Raw genomic sequence first — 24,933 nt, forward strand, 5'->3', positions numbered from 1 at the left:
TAGCCTAGGTTTTGGGTATAAGATGTTCAAGTTTACATTACCTAGTTAATATCACCAAGTTTCATCTTGAAAATAAAAAATACTAAACATTAAAACGCTAAATGAACCAGGTGCCAAGACTCATACCTGTAATCCTAGCTACTCAGGAGGCTGAGATCTGAGGATCACAGTTCAGAGCCAGCCTGGCAGGAAAATCCATGAGACTCATCTCCAATTAACTACCAGAAAAACAGACATTGTGCTGTGGCTCAAGTGGTAGAGCACTCACCTTGAGCTGAAGAGCTCAAGGACAGCACCCAAGTCCAGAGTTCAAGTCCCACAACCGACCAAAAAATATACTAAATGAAGATATTCTGATCTTCCAATTGAAAGCCTAGGATTTCTTTTTTGTGTATGCTTTTGGATACGTGAGTAATGGAGATGGGTGAGGGATGTACGGCTTGTTGATTTGGGGCTGTATCCAAGGTGAAGGCTTTCCATGACAACTTTTCCTACGAATGCTTTCAATCAAAGGTGTGTTTTAACCCTTTTAGAGCAATAATCAGATTGAGAAGATCACCGGTTTGGAGAATCTGAAAACCCTGCAGAACCTGGATCTGTCTCACAATCAGATAAGCAGCCTCCAGGGCTTAGAGAACCACGACCTTCTGGAAGTGATAGACCTGGAAGATAACAAGGTAACGGTTTTTGGTTTCCATGTTTGCATTAGAGGACATATTAACATTGGTACCAGTATTCCATTATTGGTTCTCAAGGGCTGTCTCATGAAATGTTAGTCTTTTTCATAAAATTGCCATTCAACACTGATTATTATTATTTTATAAAATATGCTACACAGTATTCTAAATACCTTCCATATCTCATTTAATCCTCATTGTGATATTATTATTGCTGTTTTTTTAAATTATTTTTAAGTTATATTGAAGTAGTTGTACAAAAGGACTTCAATGCAACATATGCATTTATGTGTACAGTGCATCTTGATCAGTGTCACCCCTCCCATTATTCTATTATTGACATTAACGCAGGAAGAAAATGAGGCCTAGAGAAGCAAAGTAACTTTCCTGTAGCTACGCAACTTTGTTACTTAGCAAAAACTAGAGCCAGGATTGAAATAGAGAATGATTTGCCTCCAGAGTCACATGGTACTACAGGAAAATAAAGTTCCACTGGCCCAGCCTTCAGAAATGGGTGTAGTAATGCTTGAGGATAGGACTTTTTTATAGAACTAGAACATAAGGTATAAAATGAGAGCCATAAGCATTATTTAAAATTCTCTGGTAGCTACAATAAAAGGAGAAAGGAAACAGGTGAAATTACCTTTAGTCATATATTTTACTTAACACAATATATCCAAAATACGTATTCAGCACAAAATCTACATAGAAATTATTGAGATATTTTACCTTATATATTTCAGACTGAGTTTTTGATAGGGAGTATGCATTTTACACTTAGCGAACGTCTCACTCCATTCATCTTAGCCCTGCTTCAAGTATGACGTAGGTCCATGTGGGTACTAACTGCCATTTTGGTGAGTGCAGACTAGAAACATCTCATGCTTCTCAACCATGTCAAAAGACTTTTCAGATAACATTTGAAAACAATGAAGAAAAGATATCTTCAAGTGACAACAGGAATATATAGTTTTTAGATGTTACAGAGACTCTGCTCTTTTTTTAAAAAATGGCTGTATGTCCCAAAGGTAATTCCTTTGGCAACTGTTGGGTCTGTGACAATAACATAAACCCCTGGCTCCCCCTGGGCAGGTTGAGGAGCAGCCAGCAGTACTTGGAAATGCTGTTTGAGCCATCTCGAGTCCCTCAGGGATTTCTCTAGGACGACTGAGAATTCTGTGTATCAGGGATGGAAAATTTGTCATGCAAAAAAACCCCAGCATTGCTTCTACTTCTTACCTGACTAATTTGTGATACTACTTCTTATAAGAATTCTTATATGACTTCTACTTCTCATATGATCAATTTGTGTTACTGGTAGCACTTTCATTAATATTCTTTATCTGGATTTTGCTGTTCATGTGTTGTAACTATATGTGATCATTTGAATGTCTGTCATTGGCAAATGTTTAGCGCAACTGGTAATTGGATGGCCTACTTCTCTGAGGCCCTGCTATATTTTCAATCATGCCTAGCACTTAAAAATTAGTCAGAACTCTGTTATAACCTCCACCCTTTCTTCTAGCAGTTGGATATTGGTCTAGGGGTGACTTAGAGATGCTGGGACTTGGTTCTTGTCCCAATACTGTCTCTAAGATCCTTATTGGATCCTGGCTGACACTTCATTTATGATCATGAAAAAAAGATATTTTGAGCCAGGTGCTGGTGGCTCATGCCTGTAATCATAGCTACTCAGGAGGCTGAGATCTGAGGATCACAGTTCAAAGCCAGCCTGAGCAGGAAAGTCTGTGAGACTCTTACCTCCAATTAACCACCAGAAAACTAGAAGTGTCACTGTGGCTCAAGTGATAGAGCTCTGGCCTTGAGCTGAAGAGCAGAGCTCAGAGACAGTGCCCAGGCCCAGAATTCAAGCTCCATGACTGACCAAAAAAAGAAAAAAGAAAAAAAGAAAAAGATATTTTGAGGTAACTAAACACAATCCGAATCTAGAGGCCACTGGTGGAAGTTTATGGAGAATGATGGAGTGTGATCAAGGTTCATCACATGCACATTCGGACATCTCAAAATGAAACTAAAAAGAATATAGGGAAAAATAAAGTCAGCTTGATCTCTTCCTAGATTTACATTTGTTAAGCCTGAAAATAGAGGGATTGAAATAGATGATTGAGGTCCCTGAGGTTGACAGGGTCTGACAGCATTGGGACAAGGCACTCAGGGCTCGAGTGTAGGAGGTGCCACGAGGGTCAGATGGGCTACTGCTGGTCAGTCTCTGTTCCACCTGGATAAGGTACCGCTGCTGTGGGATGCAGATAGAATGGAGGCCTCTTTAGCTCCAGAAGGGCTGGCCATGGTTGGATGGGTGCTTTGTGGTTTCAGCATGCTATAATTTTGAATAATAAGCACTAATGACAAATCAGGCAGGATGGAGGGATAAAGAATACAATAGGTGGACTGAGCTAGGGCAGCTCTCCAGAAGGGAAAAACAACATCGCTTCTCTTAGAAGCTAATTTTGTTACCGTGGCTTGAATTATGCCACCCAAAGACAGAAATGTCCAAGTACTCTCCTGGAACCTTTGAATATCCTCTTGTTTGGAGAAGGAGAAGTTTTTATAGACAAGTCAAGGATCTCAAGATGAGATCAGCTTGGAATTAAGGAGGCCGTAAATTCAGTGTTCTTATAAGAGATAGAAAGGGAACAAAACAGACAGATACAGAGGACAAGATGTGGAGATGTCTTCATTCATTTGAAGATAAACACAGACACTGGGGCTGTGTTGCTAGAAGGCAAGAAATGCCCAGTGCTTCCGGCTGCTGGAAGAGGCATGGAAGGATTCGCCTCTAGAGTCTTCAGAGAGAATGTGGGTGTTAGGAGTCCTTCATCTCAGGTTTAGTTTGTAGCACTGTAAAAGTAAGTTTCTAGTTTGTTGTAGTTTGTTATGGTAGCACTCAGAATCCCATACCCTAGGTGATACAATGTGTCTGGAGAATGGAAAATGGCCTTTTATCATTTCTGCTTTCTTTATGTTTTATTTAGGAAAACTTCTCTAGCTTAAGACTAAATATTTTGTATATATTCTTACCCTTCCAAGTTTTGACTTTTTTTCCTATTTAGTCTTTATCCAATTAAGATTTTTTTTTTTTGGCAAATAAGCTTCTAATTACCATATGGGAAAATTTGTCCCAACATATAAAACAATCTGGCTTAATAGTTTTAAGATATTCTATTAACTGGCTGTGAGGCCTTATTGAGCAATTTATTTATTGAAATTTGTTGCATTTATGACTTCCCGTTAATAATAATGTTGCAATGTATCTTTTTGTGCAAAAATGTTCACATGCATTTTTAACTAGTTTATTAGAGTAAGTTATTGGATATATTGAGCATATCGGTATGGGCATTTTAAAGACTGTTGATGCATTTCTTGAAGGTTCATACTGATTAACTCTCCCTGCAGTTCATGAATTTAGAATACCTTATTGTTAGCACAACCCACTATACCTTTGTCAACCAATATTATTTTAAAATCATATCAGTCTAGTAGAGAAATGGGACTTTGTATTCTATTTTATACAAATCTTATATTATCAGTGAAGTCAGACATTTTTCCTGACTATTTGGTTTCATTTTATAAAATTACCTGTTCATGCCCTCAACTGTCATTTATTTTGTCGTGGTTCTTTTGCTTTTCGTTTTGCTTAAAGTACTTTTGATACACATGTTAAGATAATTTAAATAACTCATAAAATAGCTCATATCTTTATTACTATTGTTATTATTATTGTTGTTGTTGTTTGGTGGTGGTACTAGAGTTTGAACTCAGGGCCTCATGCTCTTGCTCAGTTTTTTTCCCACACATCATTGATACTTTACTGCTTGAGCCATGTCTACACTTCCAACTTTTTGCTGGTTAATTAGACACAATAGTCTCTTGGATTTGTCTGCCTGGGTTAGCTCTGAACCTCAACCCTCAGATCTCAGTTCTCAGCCTCCTGAGTAGATGAGATTACTAGCACATGAGTCACTAGTGCTCAGCTTATTTCAAGACTTTTTTATAAGCTGGGTGATGGTGGCTCATGCCTGTAATCCTAGCTACTCAGGAGGCTGAGATCTGAGGATCACGGTTCAAAGCCAGCCTGGGCAAGGAAAGTCCATGAGACTCTTATCTCCAATAAACCACTAGAAAACCGAAAGTGGCACTGTGGCTCAAGCAGGAGAGCGCTCGTCTTGAGCTGAAGAGCTGAGGGACAGAGCCCAAGCCCAGAGTTCAATCCCCATGACCGACCAAAAAAAAAAAAAACAAAACTTTTTTATAAAGCAATTTCCATTCTGAATCTGACAGATGTTCATCTAAACTCTTCTACTCTTAACCCATAATATATTTTGCATAATAGTTGAAATAATGATTTAAATTGACTTTACCCTAGTATCTAATAGTAATACGATGATACACAGCTACTACTTTTGAGTACTCATTATATCTCCAGCATTCTGTTAAATAATTCCCGTTCATTGACTCATTTAAGCCAGTAGTCCTATTGAATGTTTTTCTTGCTGATTTGTGGCTTACTTTTTTAAAATACAATGTTTTATTGGTCCATCTGTTGATTCTTATTCCAGTAATGCATTGATCATTGTCATCATTATCATATCATCTAGTTGATAGAGCCTCACAGCTTGAGAATGTGGACAGATTTTAATATAATAAGTAGCAGTGGAAAACCATTCTAATAGTTGTACCCAATAGTTTCCATAGAAATATATGTATATATACACATATTTTATATGCATATTAAATTTTTTTAAAGTGAAGGTCTGAACGAGTCCCTTTATATCTGAATAATGACGATTAGAGAGCGTGTTCAGGAAGGAAATGGCAGAAGAGAAGTTAGCAAACTTCCGAGGTCGGAGAGCGGTGACCAGCATTATTAGTTAGGGGTTGCCAGCAGGCCATTTGTGACTGCAGATGGCTGAAGTTCCTTTAGGAATGTAATCTTTTGGGCAATATTTCACTTTCAGACACCTGGGGAGCCATTGTTCCTATGCAGTCTGTAAAAGTCTGTTGCACAGTCTGGAGTTTCTGGCCTGCAGAACAGAAGTCTGCTGAGGAATGAGGATGTGTGGGGGAGGGGGATACTTGAAGGACCACCAGTATCTGTTTGCTAATTCAACAGAGAGCTGCCCTCTTGTCAACCTCATCCTACCTTTGGGAGGAAGAAGAGAGCTGGCTTTGTGATTGACTCTCAAGAACCCATTCATTTGAGTGGACATTTTAGTGGGCATGTAATTTTGTATAGGGCATGATCACATTATAGTCGTGGTATTTGTAACATAGGAGATATTTGCATGTTAATCACCACAATCATCACTATCTTCCAAAATGAATGCATGCTCTTATTACTTAGACAGGACCATGTTTGGGCTGATTTACTCAAATAATGATGGAGTTCTTTGTAAATTGGAAACTTTATTTTTTGCTTTTCTTAATAATATGAGACTGGATTATTTATTGGTTTATTTATTTTTACCAGTCCTGGGACTTGAACTCAGGGCCTGGGCACCATCCCTGAGCCTCTTTGTGCTCAAGGCTAACTCTCTACCACTTGAACCACAGTAGCACTTCTGACTTTTTCTGAATAGTTTATTGAAGATAAGAGACTCACGGATTTTCCTGCTCAGGCTGGCTTCAAACTGCAATCCTCAGGTCTGAGCCTTCTGAGTAGCTAAGATTACAAGGCATAAGCTACCAGCACCTGGCTAGAGAATGAATATTCCTAAATGTAAGTTTTGCCTGTCTGATGATTTGTTTAGTGCACCCCTCTTGAAGTGGGATAATTAGCTCAAATCTTATGCACATGCAACTCCTCTGATTGCCCTTTAGAAAGGATGTACCAATTTCCACTCTTGACAGTAATGTCTGTGGGTACATGTGACCAGACATGGTTGGTGAGACCTAATGAACGAGATGTAAACTTCCCCTGGCTGGCTGCTAGATGGAAAAATCAATCCATTTATCAAAAGTTCTCATGAAAAATAGGAACCAAGTTCATTTTTCTCATTCCTGAATAACACGATTTAAAACAATTGATCTCTTCCTTGTAGATGAACCAGTGGCAGTCTAATTGACCATCTAGTCATCTTGTGGGAAAAGATGTATATAGTACTGTGACACTTTAGCCAGGTTAATGTGTGCCCATTGAGGGTTGCAACTCTCCATATTACATCTTTGAAAATAGAATCTTTGTACATGGTGCTCACATTTATCCCCCAACTTAACTTTGGGACTAATTTGCAGGTTAGCTGTATTTTGTGGCTGGGTATTTCAGGAGTTACTGGTGATCCAGCTGTTGGAATGTATTTATTTACAAGCCTTGCAGTAATTATATGGGGGGAAAGTAGAAATGAAAAAGTTACCTTTTTAAAGTTACCTTATTGTGGAAGTCCAGTAGCTATACCTGAAATAAAATTGTATTTTTGTCAGCTGTAGAAAATTTATTTTATTTACTTATTTTATTATTATTTTGTTGTTGTTGTTGGTCATGGGGTCTGAACTCTGGGCCTGGGTGCTGTCCCTCAGCTCTTCTGCTCAAAGATAGCACTCTACCACTTGAGCCACAGTACCACTTCTGGCTTTTTCTGCTTATGTGGTGCTGAGGAATTGAACCCAGGGCTTCACGCATGCAAGGCAAGCACTCTACCACTGAGCCACCTTCCCAACCCCAAGCTGTAGAAAATTTAAAACTATTGTTCCTTAGTTTGGTGAGGAGTGTAGCAGCCCTGTTGCAATCCAAGCCTTATCCTTAGTTAAATTAAGACAGCCTTTCCGCTCCCTTATTTTAAAAATCACAGCATAGAGCCTGTACAAAAAATGTTTGCACAACATAATTGTACAGTTTAGCAAAAACCAAATAATCAATTCAAACTTGGGCACCCATCAAGCAGAATTACAAGTTTTGATTTTCACCTTTCCTTAAAACAGTTCTCCCTTAGTGAAGGTAGGGGTGAGGTTGGAAGGGATGGGGGAGAATGATGATAGGGTGATGTTTATCAAGTTTTTTCCATAGTATTCATATACTACATTGTTGAATGGCAACTCCTTTGTACAACTACTTAAAGATAAGAATGATTAAAATAAAGATAATTGGTTTGGAAAAAAATTCTCCCTTGTGGAAAAAGTAATAAAGCGCCATATGTCCTGCAGAAGGTGTTATATAGCCAGTCATCTATGAGCAGGGGAGAGTGGCTAGACTGGATAGGGAAATTGCCGGGCAGGGGGGAGAAGGGGGTGCGGGGACAGCTGTGGTTTTACTGTTTCTCTGACTTTATGTGCTATTTTATTTCTTCTTAAACATGGATGACAGGAGAAAGCTTACTATTCTCTAGCCCAAGAGGAGAAAAGAAAACATGACTGTATATGTTCACGTTTATTGAACGGACATATAGTGAGTCCTGTGTTCTGCATAGCATTGTGGATGCCTCAATAAAGAGCTGGATATTCAGCCAAGCAGATTTTTAAAAAGTTGAATTGAAAGGCTCCAACAATACTGGCTCCTATTATATATTGTGTTTCCTTTGTCTTTGTGTGTTGCTTTTGGGTCATTTTTATTTTTATTTTTGAATAAACAGGTTGCTCAACTGAGTGAAATAGAATACATTGAAAATCTTCCTATCCTTCGAGTTCTCAATCTTCTTAGAAATCCAATTCAGGTGAGAGGTTGTTTACATTACAGGAGGGGTTTCTCTTTATATTCTCTCTCTTTCTCCCTCTCTGTCTCTCTCTGAATGATTACAAGGAGTAAGTAAAGCAGCAAGTTAACTTATTGGTGTTGGTGTTTTCTAAATAAGATCTTTCGTGATTAATAAGCTGTTGCTCCACTGTCAGTACAGGTAAAACCTGGAATCAAGTGTCATTTGCTTGCTCTGCAAGGTCATTCATGATGCATCCTGGGCAGCAAGAAAGATGACAGGAGAGAATGCAGGAGATTGCAGAGGGACCTTCCTCCGTGGTAGAGAATCCAAGACACCAAAAGTGTAGATAAAATATGCTTCCTATTTTAGAACAAGAGAGAATAGTTAAGCTTAGATCCTTAATTTGCCTGGATATAGCCATGAAACTAGCAGGGGAATAAAATAATTAGGGTTTCTTAAGCTCTGGGGTTTAAAGATCAGGGAGAGTTTTTCAGGTTTCTCTCTCTCCCCCCTCCATTGATAAATTCATTGTCTTGACTCTTTCCCTAACCTCTTTGTCCATCTGCCCGTTCTGTTTCTTTCAAGGAAGTATATATCTCTGGGTACCATTTCTGTGTATTTTAATGAATATGAATAGGTCTAGACAAGTGAATAAAGAAAATGAGAAAGTTTAAAAAAGCAACACAGGTGTGGGAACAGTGACAGATAACTCAGAATCCTCTGTGGGAAGTGGGGCTTCAAGTGGCCATTACATCCTAGTTTCCCTGGAAAGTGTGTATACATGCGCACCGACAATGATCACAGACCTTTTCATGCATGCTGTTACATGTAAAAGGACATGGGAGAAACTTAAATTTTTTAAATTGGCATAAGTGGACAAGCTAAGTGGTATAAGAGTCAATCAGTGGTATAAGATTATAAGATTTATGGGGTACAGTGTGATAATTTTGTACATGGATACAAATCAGGGTAGTTAGCATGTCTAGCTCCCTGTATATATTGGGAACCTAAGTGAAAGATAATTCTGTGTGTTCATTTCATATACATCTTCATCCCTGAAAGGCGTCATCTACTAATACTTTGCCTTTCAGAAAGATGTAGTTTCTTGTGTGAAAAACTCAATTACAGAGAAAATCCATGTGCAGCAGATGGCAGGGAGTAATAATACATTTGTGAATGTTATTTTATTACTGTACAGCAAATTCCTAATGAATAACATAAATCAACACAAAGGAACACAAATAATAAGAACATAATAAGAACTGATGGAAAAAAATACATTTCCAGTAATGAAACTCTTTGGAGTTAGAAGTTAGGGTCTCAAGAATCTTTGATGAGATATTTCACTCCTCTGAGGCTTGTTTTCTCTCTTTAGAAATTCAGATCATCCTACCAGCTCTGCTTTATCTCACAGGGAGATTAATAAGATCTCCGCATTTCAAGAGCTTTAGAAATTGTAAGGCACTGCCTGCCCCCGAGTGGCTAATACAAAAGGGCTGGCAGGTGTGGGAGCGTGGGAATGACAGTGGTTCACCAGGGCCTGTTACAGTCAAATGTTGGCCCTTGCTGATTTGGGGAAATGATGGAAGTTAAGTATTCCTCCTATTCTTTTAAATAGGAAAAAACTGAATACTGGTTGTTCGTAATATTTATGCTGCTGCAATTAACAGAATTAGATCAGAAGAAGATTCAAGTGGAAGAAAAGGTATGTAATGGTATCGCCTCATGTATTTACGGGTTAATATGCTCAGAGATATCTGCTGGTTGCAGAAGCCAGATAGTCACAGCATCCAGATGCATGCATTAGGTAAAAGGATTCTTTATTTGGGGGCTGTTTCCTTGTCCTTGGATATGTCAGATGAACCCTCTGTGAAGCTGAGCATCAGCCACGTATTGGCAGGTGCGCCACTGGGACAGTAAAAGTGTGCTAAGGAAGGGCACAGACGCGCTTCTACCTAGCTATGCCACTAGTGCAACCTTGCGCTTTGCACTGTCAATGAAGACGGGATGTGAGCTCTCTCTGTGTTATTCTAAGATGTAGCAGTAAGAGAAAATCTAATGTCATTCCACATCATTGACAAATACTCAAAAAGTTACTACTCTGGTGTTCAAATTCCTTTTGTTTTGCTCTTCAAAATAAGTATTCATCTGGTCACACAATCCCAGAGAAACTAGACTTTGAATGTTAGCACCTGCCTCTGTCTCTACCATAGCAGTGGTAGAATTCTCCACTAATGAGAGATTTCTGACACAGGATGCAAATTCACCGGGGGAAGGAAACCAGGTATATAAATAGGCAGAGAGACGCATAGTCTTTCTCACAAATGCCTTTCTGCAGCCCAGACTAATAATAGTCACAGGGGCTCCCCTATTATTATTCTCACACTTGAAGACACTTAGTGGATTTTTTTCTTTGCCTTTAGCATTTTGCAAGTAAAATTTAAAACCATGCATGCACTTGGGGTGTGGTCAGGAGGGGAGTGTATGTAGAAGGATGGACAAAATAGAAAAGTGTACAGTTCAGTGGAAAACTTGGACTAGAAGAAGAGGGTCAGGTAGGATGTGAGAACAGCTGAGAGGGCCTGAGGGGGGAGATTGCCTGGTATCATCTACCTAGAGTCCATCTAGAACAGCTGAGAGGGCCTGAGCGGGGAGATTGCCTGGTATCATCTACCTAGAGTCCATCTAGAACCGTGACTTTTATTCCTCCTTCGCATGCCAAAAGCTGAAGTGTTTATTATAGTAAAAGTAATAATAAACTTTAGAGGGTTTTCATTTATTTTGTTTTTTCTTTCACGTAAACCAAGGAATATACAGAAGTACATCAAAGAACTCCACTTGATTTTTGTTTTGTTTTGTTTTTGTGCCAGTGCTGGGGCTTGAACTCAAAGCCTGGGTGCTGTCTCTGAGCTTTATTGCTCAAGGCTAGTGCTCTACCATTTCATTGTAGCTCTACTTCTGGCTTTTTCGGGTGGTTAATTGGAGTGGTTAATTGGAGCTAAGATTCTCATGGACTTTCTTGTCCAGGCTGGCTTCAAACTATGATCCTCAGGTCCTCCAGAGTAGCTAGGATTACAGGTGTGATATACCAGTACCCAGCATCCATATATTGATATTTAAAAAATATCATTATTGAATTATGGGGTGGAGTTGATACAAAGACCAAATGCAAAGGTTCATGGGCACATGGTCAGTTATTTTTTAAATTTTTATTTATTTATATATTTAGTTTGTCAGTTGTGGGGCATGAACTCTGGGCCTGAGTGCTGTCCTTGCACTCTTCAGCTCCAGGCGAGTGCTCTGCCTCTTGAGCCACAACACCACTTCTGGGTATTCTGAATGGTTTATTGTAGATAAGAGTCTCATGGACTTTCCTGCCCCAACTGGCTTTGAACCATGATCCTCAGATCTCAGCCTCCTGAGTAGCTAGGATTACAGGTGTGAGCCACTGGCACACAGCATGTCAATTAATTTTTTATACCTGGTTGCAGGTCTAGAAAGTGTCACTAAAGAAAATGAAAGCCTTGTCTTTATTTTGGAAATAGAGCATTCCCCCCTTTTCCTCCTCTTTTTGCTTCTGGAAAAGGTTTCTGCAGTGAACAAATATGACCCTCCCCCTGAAGTGGTGGCAGCTCGCGATCACCTGACCAACGTTGTCAACAGTATGATGCAGCCACAGAGGATCTTCCACAGGTACTTAGTAAGACTCCCCAGGACAGAGCTCAGCAGGCTGGCAGAAGACTGCACCATATTCCTTAGCCCCGTGTTTTGTGACCCCTTCAATTCCCTATAATTGTCACTTCCTCGGCTTCTCTGAGGGAGGACGGCCAAGTGTCAGCGATGGCCCGTTATCTCCCCCTAGAACGTCCTGCTCACTGGGTGTTCCCCCAAGCTCAGAGATGAGTTGTTTCCACTCTTTCATCTGGCCCTGGTCTGTTGGTTAGCCTGCGCCAGTGACAGCGAGATGGAAAGCAAAGTTTGTCAACTTTCCTGCCTTAGGATAGAAACACAAACCTTAATCTCATTAACAGGAAATTATGGTCATGTATATCCATTGTAAATCTTTCCTTAGCTGGGAGGGATTCTAAATACTCCTGCCAAAGTGCATCACACAAATCGAAATTATTAGGGAGTCCCTGGAAGGAAGCGCAGCCTCCTTTGCACTGAGCTGTGATCAGCCCAGCAGGGAGAAATCGCCCAGCTTGGCTGCACACACGAATAGTCTCTCACCTCTAAATTTGAAGACAGATCTACCGTGGGCTCTCCATTTCTTCTTAAACAATCTGTTGGAGCAGATGGCCATTTACGCTATAAGTATAATGCAGAAATTCTATCAATACCCAAAGGCATTAAAAAAAAAATCCCTGGAAAACTCACAGATAAAAATGGCTTCTCTCCTTCATGTGGTATTTGCTCCTCTACCTTTACATGCTTTGCCTCCTATAGACAGCAACATGTTTTCTTTTGTGACCCAAGACATAAGTTTTGGTGGTTTGTTTGTTTTTACACATAATTGAATAATATAGACATCAACAGTTTTCTGTTTATGGGATCCCTTCAGTTGAAATGATTTATCATTTATTTGCATACATCTGGAAAAGTACATTTGATTTGAAAGAAGGTTGTGTATGTCCTCATTGTATTTCCTTCCTAGTTTATAATATTGTAAATTGTTCCATGCTGTAGGGTACATGTGTATGAAAACATATACCAAAAGAATTTATAGCAGTGTTTGACAAACAACATTCCTCCCTCAAGTTGGCTGAATTATGTATACCCTGACTGTCCCCTGGGCTGGCAGGATTGAGGGGGAAGATTCCTTAATTGAAAGCCACTTTGGCCTGGCAGTCGTGAATAGCTTCCTATACTTCCTTATATTTCCCCAGGTTCATCTTGACGTAGTCCTATCCCAAATCAGGAATTAGTCAATTCTCCAAGGTGCCCTAACCTTAGCAATAAATGTTATTTGCAAGTCTCGATCTAGGTAATACTCATTTCTATTGGATTGGTCCTGCTTTCTAGGTCTTTTAGTGGGAAAAGCCAGAAGTAGTCTTTCAAGGAGTGGTTGTTTGGCAATCAATGGAAGGGCATCTGGGCTGATTCACTTCTGATTGACCCTACCAAAGTGGCTGTGAACATTGATGAGCAGATGTTTGCACATGTACAGTTTCATTTTGTCGGCCTCTGGCAGGTGTCCAGTGGTTGTCTGGGAGTTGCCTGTCCTCAGCTCTGTCAGATGCCACCCCACTGGTCCCTTCCTCACCCTGCACAGACTCCAGTACCACACAGGCATGTGGGCTTGTCCACATGGAGATGAAGACAAATGTGAGCTGTTAAACATAGATAGTCTTCTGTTATAATGTTTTTCATGAGCCTTTGCTCACAAGTGTTTCTTGGTTTGCCACAGGCATTTTACAGAGATCAAAAGAACATATTATTTCTTAGTATTTACTGCAGTTATACCTCAGCCATGTATGTAAAAATATTTTTTTTTTTTGGTCCGGTCGTGGGCCTGAACTCTGGGCCTGGGCGCTGTCCCTCAACTCTTCAGCTCAAGGCTAGCGCTCTACCACTTGAGCCATAGCGCTACTTCCGGCTTTTTTCTTTTTGCTTATGTGGTGCTGAGGAATCAAACCCAGGGCCTCATGCATGCAAGGCAAGCACTTTACCACTGAGCCACCTTCCCAGCCCTGTAAAAATATTTTTATTTTATTCTACAACTCTGCAGTTGGTTTTATGAGCAGAGTTGAAAGCATATCAGCTCAGCATGTTATAGGCAATTTTCACTAATACATTTATTCTTGAAGTTGGGGATTTGGCTCAGTGAAAGAGTACTTGCCAGCAAGTCCAAGGCCTGAGTTTGAACCTCAGCTCTGCAAAAAAATAAATAAATAAATACAGGCATACATACATACATACATACATTCTTTAGTTTGAACTTAGGGCCTAGGAACCAAACTTAGAATTACATATTAACTCTTCTCTTCCTAATTAACTGATTAGCTAATTAGCCCATCCATACTTCAGTTTTTTAAGATTCCTTAGCTTCATGTAAGAATAAGGGCATAAATATCAAACTTCTAGAACATGCTTGGTATGTGCTGATTGCTTAGAAAAATTTTTGTCACTCCATGAAGTTTGCTTTGGCTACTTGTTGTCTAACTCAGTAGGTATAACTGTTAAACTCAGAGTACAGTTACTTTTTTTTTTTGATGGTTCTGGGGCTTGAACTCAGGGCCTTGGACTTGCTGACAAGTACTCTTCCTAATCCTGAGCTTCTTTGTGCTCAAGGCTAGAGCTCTACCACTTGAGCCACAGCACCACTTCCAGCTTTTTCTGAGTGAGATAAGTCTCACAGACTTTTCTCTCTGGGCTGGCTTTGAACTGCGATCCTCATATCTCAGCCCCCTGAGTAGGTAGGATTACAGCTGTGAGCCACTGGTTCCTAGCTCAGTTACCCATATCTTCCTTTCTCCCCTCCCTTCCTTCCTCCCTTCCTCCCTTCCTTCCTCCCTTCCTCCCTCCCTCCCTCCCTCCCTTCCTTCCTTCCTTCTTTTCCTTCCTTCCTTCCTTCTGTTCTTTCGTTCTTTCTTTTTCTGTTGTGGGGCCTGAATTCTGGGCCTGGGCACTATCCCTCAGCTCTTCAGCTCAAGGCTAGTGCTCTACCACTTGAGCCACAGCCCCACTTTCAGCTTTTTTCTGCTTACGTGGTGCTGAGGAATGGAACCCAGTGCCTCATACGAGGCAAGCACTCTACCACTGAGCCACCTTCCTAGCCGAGTTGCCCCTTTCATTGTTGTTAAGTTCTGGGAGGAGTATGTTAGCAGGTAAAAACCAATGTATCTTACTATATTATTTTTCTTAGAAAAATCTTGGTAGAATAAATTTACATAAATTTGTATTTTATCTTATTTGTTAGCCATGTTTCAAATATTATTTTTAGTATCCTATAATCTCTTTGTTTTTGCAACATAGTGCCATCTTCTTACAGAGTCTATATTTAACAGATGCTTGTTAATTACAATCATGACACAGAAACTACCGAGTGGCTTTAGTTAATACACTGCCTCTCTGACAGCGCCAGGACAGTAATTCCCTGTGGTCTTGTGTCGTAGCACTCTTCCCAGTCTGGATGCCCCTTACCCTATGTTGATACTAGCTGGACCCCAAGCCTGTGGGAAACGAGAGCTTGCCCACCGCCTCTGCCGACAATTTAATGCTTTCTTCAGATATGGGTAAGTGTGCTTATTGGCTGTGCGTTTGTTCACTTGCAATTGTTGCTGCATGTATCAATGGTTCTTGTCTACTAAATTCTCAGATATTGTTCATTTGGGGTGCTCCTTTTAAGCCAGCTTGTAAGTGTACACAACAGCTTAATCATGTTTTCTACAGCAAGGCCAGAGTGGTAAGTAAATTGAGTGTTCAATAGATCCGGGAAGTTCTGGCAAGGACAGGAGACCTCGGGAGTATTAGTCCTTGAAGGTAATTTATTGATAAAATTGGATCAATGTGATTACTGGGTTTGGGAATGATTTTAAAATCTTGATTCTCATGCCATCCTAATTGATGAAGTAGAAATGATTGTTAACAGATGCTCCTAGTGACAAAAGAGCTTAACAAGAGCAAGAAGAAACAAAAAAAAAGTTGTCTTTTTTGAAATAATATTAAACAATTGGCAGTGAACACTCCCTGAAACAAGGTTTGGTGCACCTATGCCATTACACACCTTTTCTGCATAAGGCCTGTTATACTATATAACATCCAGTGCATTTGTGTTATTATTGGTGGTAGTAGTAGTAGGCCTTGAACTCAGGGTCTGGGTGCTATCCCTGAACTCTTTTGCTTAAAGCTAGTGCTCTAACATTTTGAGCCACAGTGCCACTTCCAGTTTTGTGGTGGTTAATTTGAGATAAGAATCGCACCAACTTTGCTGCCTAGGCTGGCTTAGAACCTTGATCCTCAGATCTCAGCCTCCTGAGTAGCTAGGATAATAGGTGTGAGCCACCAGTGCCAGGCATGAATTTTATTTGTACTTTAAATCTCTATATGTTTAACTTAACCTAGTCTCCAGGATCTTAAAAATCTGAGCTTTTTAATTGAAGCAGAATTAGAAGGTAGGATTCTCCTGTGAGCAGGTGGTTTGGCAGTGTGGCACCACGTCATGGTGTTGACAAGTGACTCTCCTGGGATCTGCTTGGGCTACAGGCTGGCAGGACTTAAGCTTCTGAGTCTCCAGGCAGGTCCTCCTCTTTCAAGGCCCATTTCAGCTGGAAGAAAGGAGGGGCAGCAAAAGTATTTCTGGTTGTTTCTTACAGGTTAGCACTCAATACACTCAAGAGTTTCCTGAAGCGAGAATTTTTTGGTGTGTAACTTCATAATGGCCATTACAACAGAGAATTGCATCTGAAAAATTAGAACCATCCAAGAAAATCATCTTCTTGGATTTATAGGTTACTTTAGAAGGTTTTTTTAAGCTGATTTTGTTTCATTATGTATAGCAAAGGAATTACTTGTACATTAGAAGTGTCTGTCAATGAACTGAGGATGTGACTACCAAGATACGTCAGGCAGCAGGAAAGTAAATGCCAGTTATTTTTCTAACATCATTACAGAAAAAGTGCCTTCCTTTAAGCTATGAATGTTCAAACAGTGTAAATGTGGTCTTAAACAGGCCCACTTACTTAGGTATCTAAAATTGCAAGCCACATTTTGGACAACTCTGGGACACAGAGTTATTCCTGTAGAATAATTTGATTAATATAGTTTAAATGCTGTGAAATAATGAACATAGTTAATAGTAGAATTAAACAGTATAGTGGCATCATGCTCACCTGAGGGGATTCAACCTGTTTTAAAAGATAAGCTGAGCACAGTGACTGGAAGGTCAAACGCAGGGGGCGAAGGGGAGTCGGTCACTATGGTGCTAAAGTGTAATTGTGGAGACAGTGTGACCTCAGGAGCCAAGGCTTTCTCTGGTTTCTTTCACAACTCTCATACCAATTATGATGCTAACAGCTGGTCTCCTGGTCATTTTATTTGTTGATAAATGTTCCTGCTAAGGCATGGTTGGTTCTATGTGTTCTTGGAGAGAGAGAGAGAGAGACAGAGAGAGAGGGAGAGAGAGAGGGAGAGGAAGAAGGAGGAGGAGGAAGAGGAAGAGGAGGGAGAGAGGAGAGAGTGAGGAGAGGGGAGGGAGAGGGAGAAGGAGAGAGAGGTGGTGGTATGCTGGAGCTTGAACTCAGAGCTTTGTGTTTGCTATACAGATACTCTATTGCTTGAGCCATGTTTTCAGCCCATTTTGTTGTGGTAGATTTTGAGATAGGGTCTGGAGTTTTTGCCTGGTTTGGTCGGTTCTCCTCTCCTTCCATTTGTGCTTCCTGCCACAACTAGGATGAGCAGTGCAAGCCACCATACCCAGCTTTTTCTTTTGAGATTGGGTCTTGTTTCCTGGGTTGTCCTGGAATGGTGATCTTCCCAGTCTCAGCCTCCTGCATAGCAGAGATGGCAGGCATGAGCCACCGTATCCAGGTATTGATTGAGGGGGACTCTCCCAAACTTTTTGCCCAAACTGTCCTGGAACCACAGACCTCCTGATTTCTGCTTCCTGAGTAGCTTAGACCACCAGTGTTCCACCGTCTTGCAGCTCTTTATTGACTTAAAATCGAGAAGCCATCCAGTCTTTCCCCATATTCTTATCTGAGTAAACTCCACTCATGTTCACCAAATCCTGTATTTCCTTTATCTATTCTTCCTTTCTCCTCCTCATATTTTAATTGGTTCATTCTATGTTTGTCTTTCCTGCTTGTCTATAAAACCAATGAAAACAGGAATCATGTCAACTTTTTTCACCAGTGAGTTTTCAGTGCCCAATACATGGCCAGGTGCTTAATGCATGTGTGGTAAATACTCCTCACATGACTTAACTTATTAATCAAGTGAGTGGACGATTGAATTAATGGTAATGTATGAACATTTAGTGGAAATGACCATGATTTTCCTGATGCATAGATGGAGAAATGAATGAATTAATATCCATCCAACAATGTATGGATATAAATTCATCCTGTCATGTGCTAGTCCCTGAGGTTATGTGGGAAGAGGACGATAGAGGTACTTTGCCTTCATGATAGTTGTAGCCCACGGCAAATTTTGATACAGATAATTAAGGCTGGGTAAAAGTTGTGTGTAAGCCTGAGATGAAGCGAAAAGTCCTAACGTGAACCTCATGTCTTAGACTGCTCGTGCTGTTACCGTGACTTTTTCCTTCTGGCTGGAATCAGTGGCAGATGGAACACTCACCTCCTACCAACTGCATCTTTACTCCCCTCACTCAGGTTTAGAAGCACTGACCAGCCATGCATGGTCATCTGAGCAGAGGGAGAGACCTGGGCTTTTACAGCCATAAATCATCTCGGAAGTCCATCAAGGCCTGAATCTAAATCCAGTCATTGGATTTTTTTAAAGGGGAATTAGATGATGAGTAATTTCATCCATTGAGAAAGTAAGATAGCCCTGCCATTATTATAGGCAGCATCTTTATAATTAAAAACTAAAGATAAAACCCAAAAAAAGTCTTCAGGGACACGCATGGCTCTTGGTTATATTTCCTTCTCCTTTATTCTTTATCCAACATGAGTTTTATCGATTTTTTTTAATGACATGAGAGCATGTACAAGTACAGTCTGATGGTGACACATAAAAGCATTTACAAAAGTGCATTCCCTGCTGTCTCTTTGAGTCTTTTATCCCCCCCCACACACACACTTCATATCATCTTTTCCTGACATTGTACTTCCCTTCACCCAAGATGAGATATTCTGTGCAATTTTCATGTGCTAATTTCCATGTCAAGACATATATGGGGTGTGACACAAGTAGTGTATGGCTAAATGATTTTGCTCTGGTTTTAGGTGCTCATTTTGCTGGGTTTAGACATAGGTTGGCTGTTCTTTCTTTAATCTGTGTTGATTACAAATGGTCTAAAGATATAAATTTACTGCTGTCAAAGTCTGTTTATTTGTGCTTTATATTACCAAACAAATCAATAATTTTGTGGACAAGTGCTGGATAATGAGGGAATTACAAAATAATACTAGCATGCCTCTTTACCTTCCAGATTTATGGCCATTCTAATGATTTTAATAGACCCAAAAGAAAACCCTAATATTCTCTCTCTCTCTCTCTCTCTCTCTCTCCCTCTCTCCTTCCCCTCCTCCCTCCCTCCCTCCCTGTCCTGGAGTTTGAATTCAAGGGCCTGAGCTCCTTTTGCTCAAGGTTAGTGTTCAACAACTTTGAGCCACAGCTCCACTGGGGAACTTTTGGGGCTTAACTGGAGATAAGAGTCTCATGGGGACTTTTCTGCCCAGGTTGACTTTCAACTGTGATCCTCAGATCTCAGCCTCTTAAGTAGCTAGGATTATGGGCCTGAGCCACCATCTTTCTTATACCTCTCTGTTTTATAGTGGTCTCTGTTGTCACAACCTTCTTATGACATAGACCGCAAAATATATTTTGCACTTAGCATCATGGTAAAACAAGACCATAGCTGTTTACCTGCATGAGAAGGTATGCGCTCAAGCAGACTAAACCCAATGAATCCATTTATCTAATGAATCCATTTATCCCAATGTAACAAACTTGTAGAATGATTCATTTATTCACTCAGTGTTTAGCCTGGTCCACATGCTGGTAATGAACAGACACGGTCTTGTTCTCCTGGCAGGCTACAATCAAGCTACTATGAGATTATCCAACAAGATAACTTGGTGTGGGCTCTTATGAGGGAAGTAAAAAGCCTGTAATAGAACTCAAAGCAAAGTGGAGGTGATCTAAGGGCCAAACTCTCCCTGCAGAGAGAACAGTAGGAAAGTTTCGTTCAATGCAAGTGTAAAAGTGCCTTGCAGTATAAACTAGAGACTCAATCTGTAGAAGGAGATGGGCAAAAGACAAGACTGGAAACATAGACAGGGGTTTGATCACAAACGGGTCATAAGAAGGAAATGAAGTGATTCCAGTTGTATGTTAGAAAACACACCTGGTGGTCAGTTTGGAACAGGGCTTGGGGAAGAAAGGCTGCCGGCAAGAAGACTAGTTTGAATATAGTGACAAGGGGAAGATGTGTGGTCACTGGAACATGGGCAGAGTAGTGAATGCACCAGTTCCAACATTCTGACACACAGAGTGGTGCTGGAATCCCTTATATTCATGATCCTTTAAATTGTACAATTATTGACATGTATTTGCCTTGAGTGATAAGAGCAATGTAATTTACCTGTCTAGTACTCTAGGAATACTTAGGCTTTGGTGGGTACCCATCGAAAGAGTTTACTTAACAACATAGCTTGCTGTAATATCCTTGAATTCAGATGTCCTCACAGCCAATCCCCTGCCTGAACGAGAAGTTCATGATTTCCTGAGTCAGTCTGGTCCAGAATTGAGATTCTAAATCTGTGTGCTTTGGAGTCACAATTGTAGGGATGCGCTTCTGCTCGCTCTTAGACATCCTTCTTCCTATTGCTTTTTTCTTGGATATTTAAGTATTCCGTTGCTTGTCCTGGCCTTCTAGATTCCTTTTCCTCTGGATTGTCTCCTGTCCATGGACTTGGTGAATTAGCAAACTTCCTCCCTCTTAGACTTTTATAACTAGTCTAAAGTTTGTGTCCAAGTTAATACTTACATTTGTTAAGTACAACTAACAGGCAAGTTGAGTATAATGATTTAGCTAGTTAATGGATTAGTAAACAATAAACTCATAGAAAAACTTCAGTAAAGAGAAGGATCTTGAAAGTGCTGGCCCAAGCAAAGTTGTTTGTATAATTTTGACAATTTTTTTTCTAAGTGTGGTGAAACATTACCTTAATTTTTCCTTTTTTTTTTTTTTTTTTGTCATGGAGCTTGAACTCTGGGCTTGGGCGCTGTCCCTGGGCTCTTTAGCTCAAGGCGAGCACTCTACCTCTTGAGCCACAGCACCACTTCCGGTTTTCTAGTGGTTTATTGGAGATAAGAGTCTTACGGGCTTTCCTGTCAGGGCTGGCTTTGAACCATGATCCTCAGATCTCAACCTCCTGGGTAGCTAGGATTATAGGCATGAGCCACCAGTGCCAGCTTACCTTAATTATTATGAAATATTTCCTTTTTAAGATGGTCAAATTTCAGCAGCATACAGCTGACATTTTCACATGTGAAAATTGGATGACAGTTCAAAAACCCATAAGTCATCTTAAGTCCTTCCTATTAGAAAGTTCCCCAGCCATTGCAAGTGTTACCCTCATTCACTTCCACTCCTTCAGTACAGCCATCTCTATCTGCCTGTCCACATGCTTCACATTGCTTCTTTGTTTTACCTTCTTTTTAGAAATTCTGAAGAAAAAAAAATCTCTGCCACTCAGTCCCTTTGTTGGGAAGTGTTAATTCAGTGTAGCATGGAAAGACCCTTCTAAAGGTTTTCAATCAGGGTGCCAGGGCACCAGTTTATCTCTTGTGACTGTCAAGGACACCAGTAGATAGGAGTCTGAGGTCTCTGCCAAGGCATGAGGAGAAATGCCAGTGAGTTCCAACAGCAAAACAAATATTGCAGTATCTTGACAGTCTTCTCTTAGAAAGTATATTCCTTTCTGAGTGGACAATTTCAATGTCATGTGAAGACCTTAAAATTACCCAGGACAGTTAATTCTTGATTACAGTAGAAAGGGAACATAACTAAAGACTTAAAAAAATAGAAAGGGAACAGCTGCATGAACTATAAATATTAATAGGCCTTGGCTCTGTAGTGAAGAGACTTTTGAGGTTGCAGCTTAATTCTTTTAGTTGAAAGGGCTGACACTGGATTCATCTAGATGTTGCTACTTCTTAACATACCTGGGTGCTGTAACTTAGTTTCATCATCTATAAAACAGAAATAAGAAGTAATACCAGACTCATATTTTTTGTGTGGAATAAAATGAAAGTTATCAGTCAAGCTTAGCTAGCCTCATCTCAAATTTTAAAACAATAGGATAATATCCAAAAGAATCAGTTAGCATTCCTAGAACTGGAAACAGGAAGGCAGAATAATATAAAATCAAGAGTCCCAGGGAAAGCCAGCAGTTGATGACTCATAACTATAATCCTCGCTACTTAGGAGGCTGAGATCTATGGAATGAGGTTCAAAACCAGCCTGAGGAGGAAAGTCCACCAGACTCTTCTGTCCAGTTAACTTAACAAAAAGCCAGAAGTAGAGGCATGGCTCAAATGGTAAAACATCACACTTGACAAAAGTGCCAAGTGAGAATGCAGAGCCTTTAGGTCCTGGCATGCATGTGCATACACACTTGTATACACACACACACACACACACAACTCATCGGGTGTTGGAAACCCTATATTCTGGTTCTGGGATCTTGGACAAGTCCCTCTATGCAGCTGTTACCACTTTACTTTTCCTTGAATTTACAAATATTCAGTGAAGGCCCCTATATGCTAGCCTTGGGAAAGAACAATGAGCAAGGCAGAGTCCTTCCACGTTGCTGGGGAAGACGGGAGAAACCAGACAGCACTAGGAAGGCAGACAGGCGTCTGGTGGGTGAATAGCCCGGACGGTGTGGGTGGGGACGCCTCTTCAGACCTCTGCGGGTGGGGACGCCTCTTCAGATCTCTGCGGGTGAGTTGAGCTCTCCACTCTGCACGGGACCCCTGGATCCCCATGCGAGGCCCCTACACAATACTGGCATTGGCCTGCAGGCCGGGTGAATAACATGTTTCCTCCTCAAGAGGGGGATGAGATGGGACCCTGAGAAGAGAATTGGGAAGCAGTTGTGCACGCCAAGGCTAGGAAAGTATAAAGAGGTACATCATTCCCCAAAGGAGGTTAAGAAAAGCACTGGGGTGGGCAACCAGGTGGAACAGAGGAGGCAGCCTACCAGAAGTGCTCATCAAGCACCAAAAACTGGAAAGCAGTTAGGTGAGTAATCAACAACATTATACTTCCTCAAGGATGACAATGTGATGGCAGAGGGGGTGGCTCAGAAGCAAATAGAAACGTGGCACTGATAAGCCAACGTGTGTGTGTGTGTGCGCGCGCGTGTGTATGTGTGTGTGTGTGTGAGAGAGAGAGAGAGAGAGAGAGATCGAGAGAGAGAGATCAGAGAGAGAGATCCTTATAGACTCTGCTGATTAAATGTTTCCACAGCCGGGCGGGCGCCAGTGGCTTATGCCTGTATTCCTAGCTACTCAGGAGGCTGAGATCTGATGATCTCGGTTCAAAGCCATCCCGGGCAGGAAAGTCCATGAGACTCTTATCTCCAATAAACCACTAGAAAACCAGAAGTGGTGCTGTGGCTCAAGTGGTAGAGCGCTCGCCTTGAGCTGAAGAGCTCAGGGATAGCACCCAAGCCCAGAGTTCAAGCCCCATGACCAACCAAAAAAAAAAATGTTTCCACAATTATGTAACGTTATGACCCCTGGATCATCTTCACTGGTTACACATTCTTTATCCTGAAAGCCTTTCCATTTTTGAATGTCAAGTTCATAGAAATCGACAAGGTTGTCTGTTTTGTGATTTCAGGCCTTGCCATACCACACGACCTCCGTATTTTGGAGAAGGGGATCGGGTTGATTATCATTTTATCTCTCAAGAGGTTTTTGATGAAATGCTAAACATGGTAAGAATGTTGTATTTTTACTGCATAAACAGTTCCTACTCTCTGTCAACAATATTAGGAAATAGTGGTTTTGAAAAGAGGGAAAAATAAACCAGGTGTGGTGGCTCACAGCTGTAATCCCAATTAACCAAGAGATGGAGATAAGGAAGTTCAAAGATCAAAGCCATACTGGGCAAAAAGTTAGCAAGGTTGTACATTCCTGTAATACTAACTATGTAAATAGGAAGATCATTGTCCAAGCCAGCCTGGGCATAAACATGAGACCCTATATAAAATAAAACAATTGCAAACGGAGATAGAGTTACATCTCAAGTTTAGAGCACCTAGGTAGCAAGCACAAAGCTTTGAGTTCAACCCCCATTACCACCTCCTGCAAAGGGAAAAATGAAAATTTTGTGTTCTAAAGATCCTTCAACTTGAATGCATTTTTTTACTGAAACGCTGGTCATCTAGTCAGTGGTAGCACCCAGTGTTTCCACCTTCAGATCCATTTTCACAAAACAATTTCTATGTTGCCTTTTGATTTTCATATGCTAACAGAATCCTGTCAGCCCTGTTGAAAGTTCATGCTGATGTCAATACATACCATGCATGACCCTAGCTCAGAGAATCTCTTATCATCATTTACACTAATGAATTAGTGAGGCTTTTGCTTTTTTCTTTACCATGAACTTCATTATCTTTGTTTATATTACTGCTCTTTATTATCAGCATACATTAGTCATACAGGATAGAATTTCATTGTGACATTTCTCCGTGTGCATACTATATATTCCAGTCAATCTAATTCCTTTGCCTTCTTTCTAAAACAATTTTAACAGGTTTGATTATTCTATTTTCAACATGCAAACAATCTACTGTCACTGTATACTTCTTTCGTTCACTCCTGAATTTAGGGCCTGAGTACTATCTACCACTTGAACCACAGCTCTACTTCTGGGTTTTTTTGGTCGTTAATGGAGATAAGAG

The 24,933-nt window shown here is 40.6% G+C and overlaps 1 protein-coding gene across 1 annotated transcript in view; it reads left to right on the top strand.

Moving 5' to 3' along the window:
* Lrguk (leucine-rich repeats and guanylate kinase domain containing) overlaps window positions 1-24,933 on the top strand; it is a 103,545-nt gene that overhangs the window by 28,969 nt on the left and 49,643 nt on the right. Inside the window, exons 7-12 of the mRNA XM_013021543.1 lie at window positions 534-677; window positions 8,264-8,344; window positions 9,945-10,031; window positions 11,913-12,019; window positions 15,442-15,561; window positions 23,868-23,964. Of these exons, the coding sequence (XP_012876997.1) occupies window positions 534-677; window positions 8,264-8,344; window positions 9,945-10,031; window positions 11,913-12,019; window positions 15,442-15,561; window positions 23,868-23,964 (636 nt within the window). The remainder of the gene's footprint in view (window positions 1-533; window positions 678-8,263; window positions 8,345-9,944; window positions 10,032-11,912; window positions 12,020-15,441; window positions 15,562-23,867; window positions 23,965-24,933) is intronic.

Source organism: Dipodomys ordii, unplaced genomic scaffold (assembly GCF_000151885.1).
Source record: "Dipodomys ordii isolate 6190 unplaced genomic scaffold, Dord_2.0 Scaffold56, whole genome shotgun sequence".
Lineage (NCBI taxonomy): Eukaryota > Metazoa > Chordata > Mammalia > Rodentia > Heteromyidae > Dipodomys > Dipodomys ordii.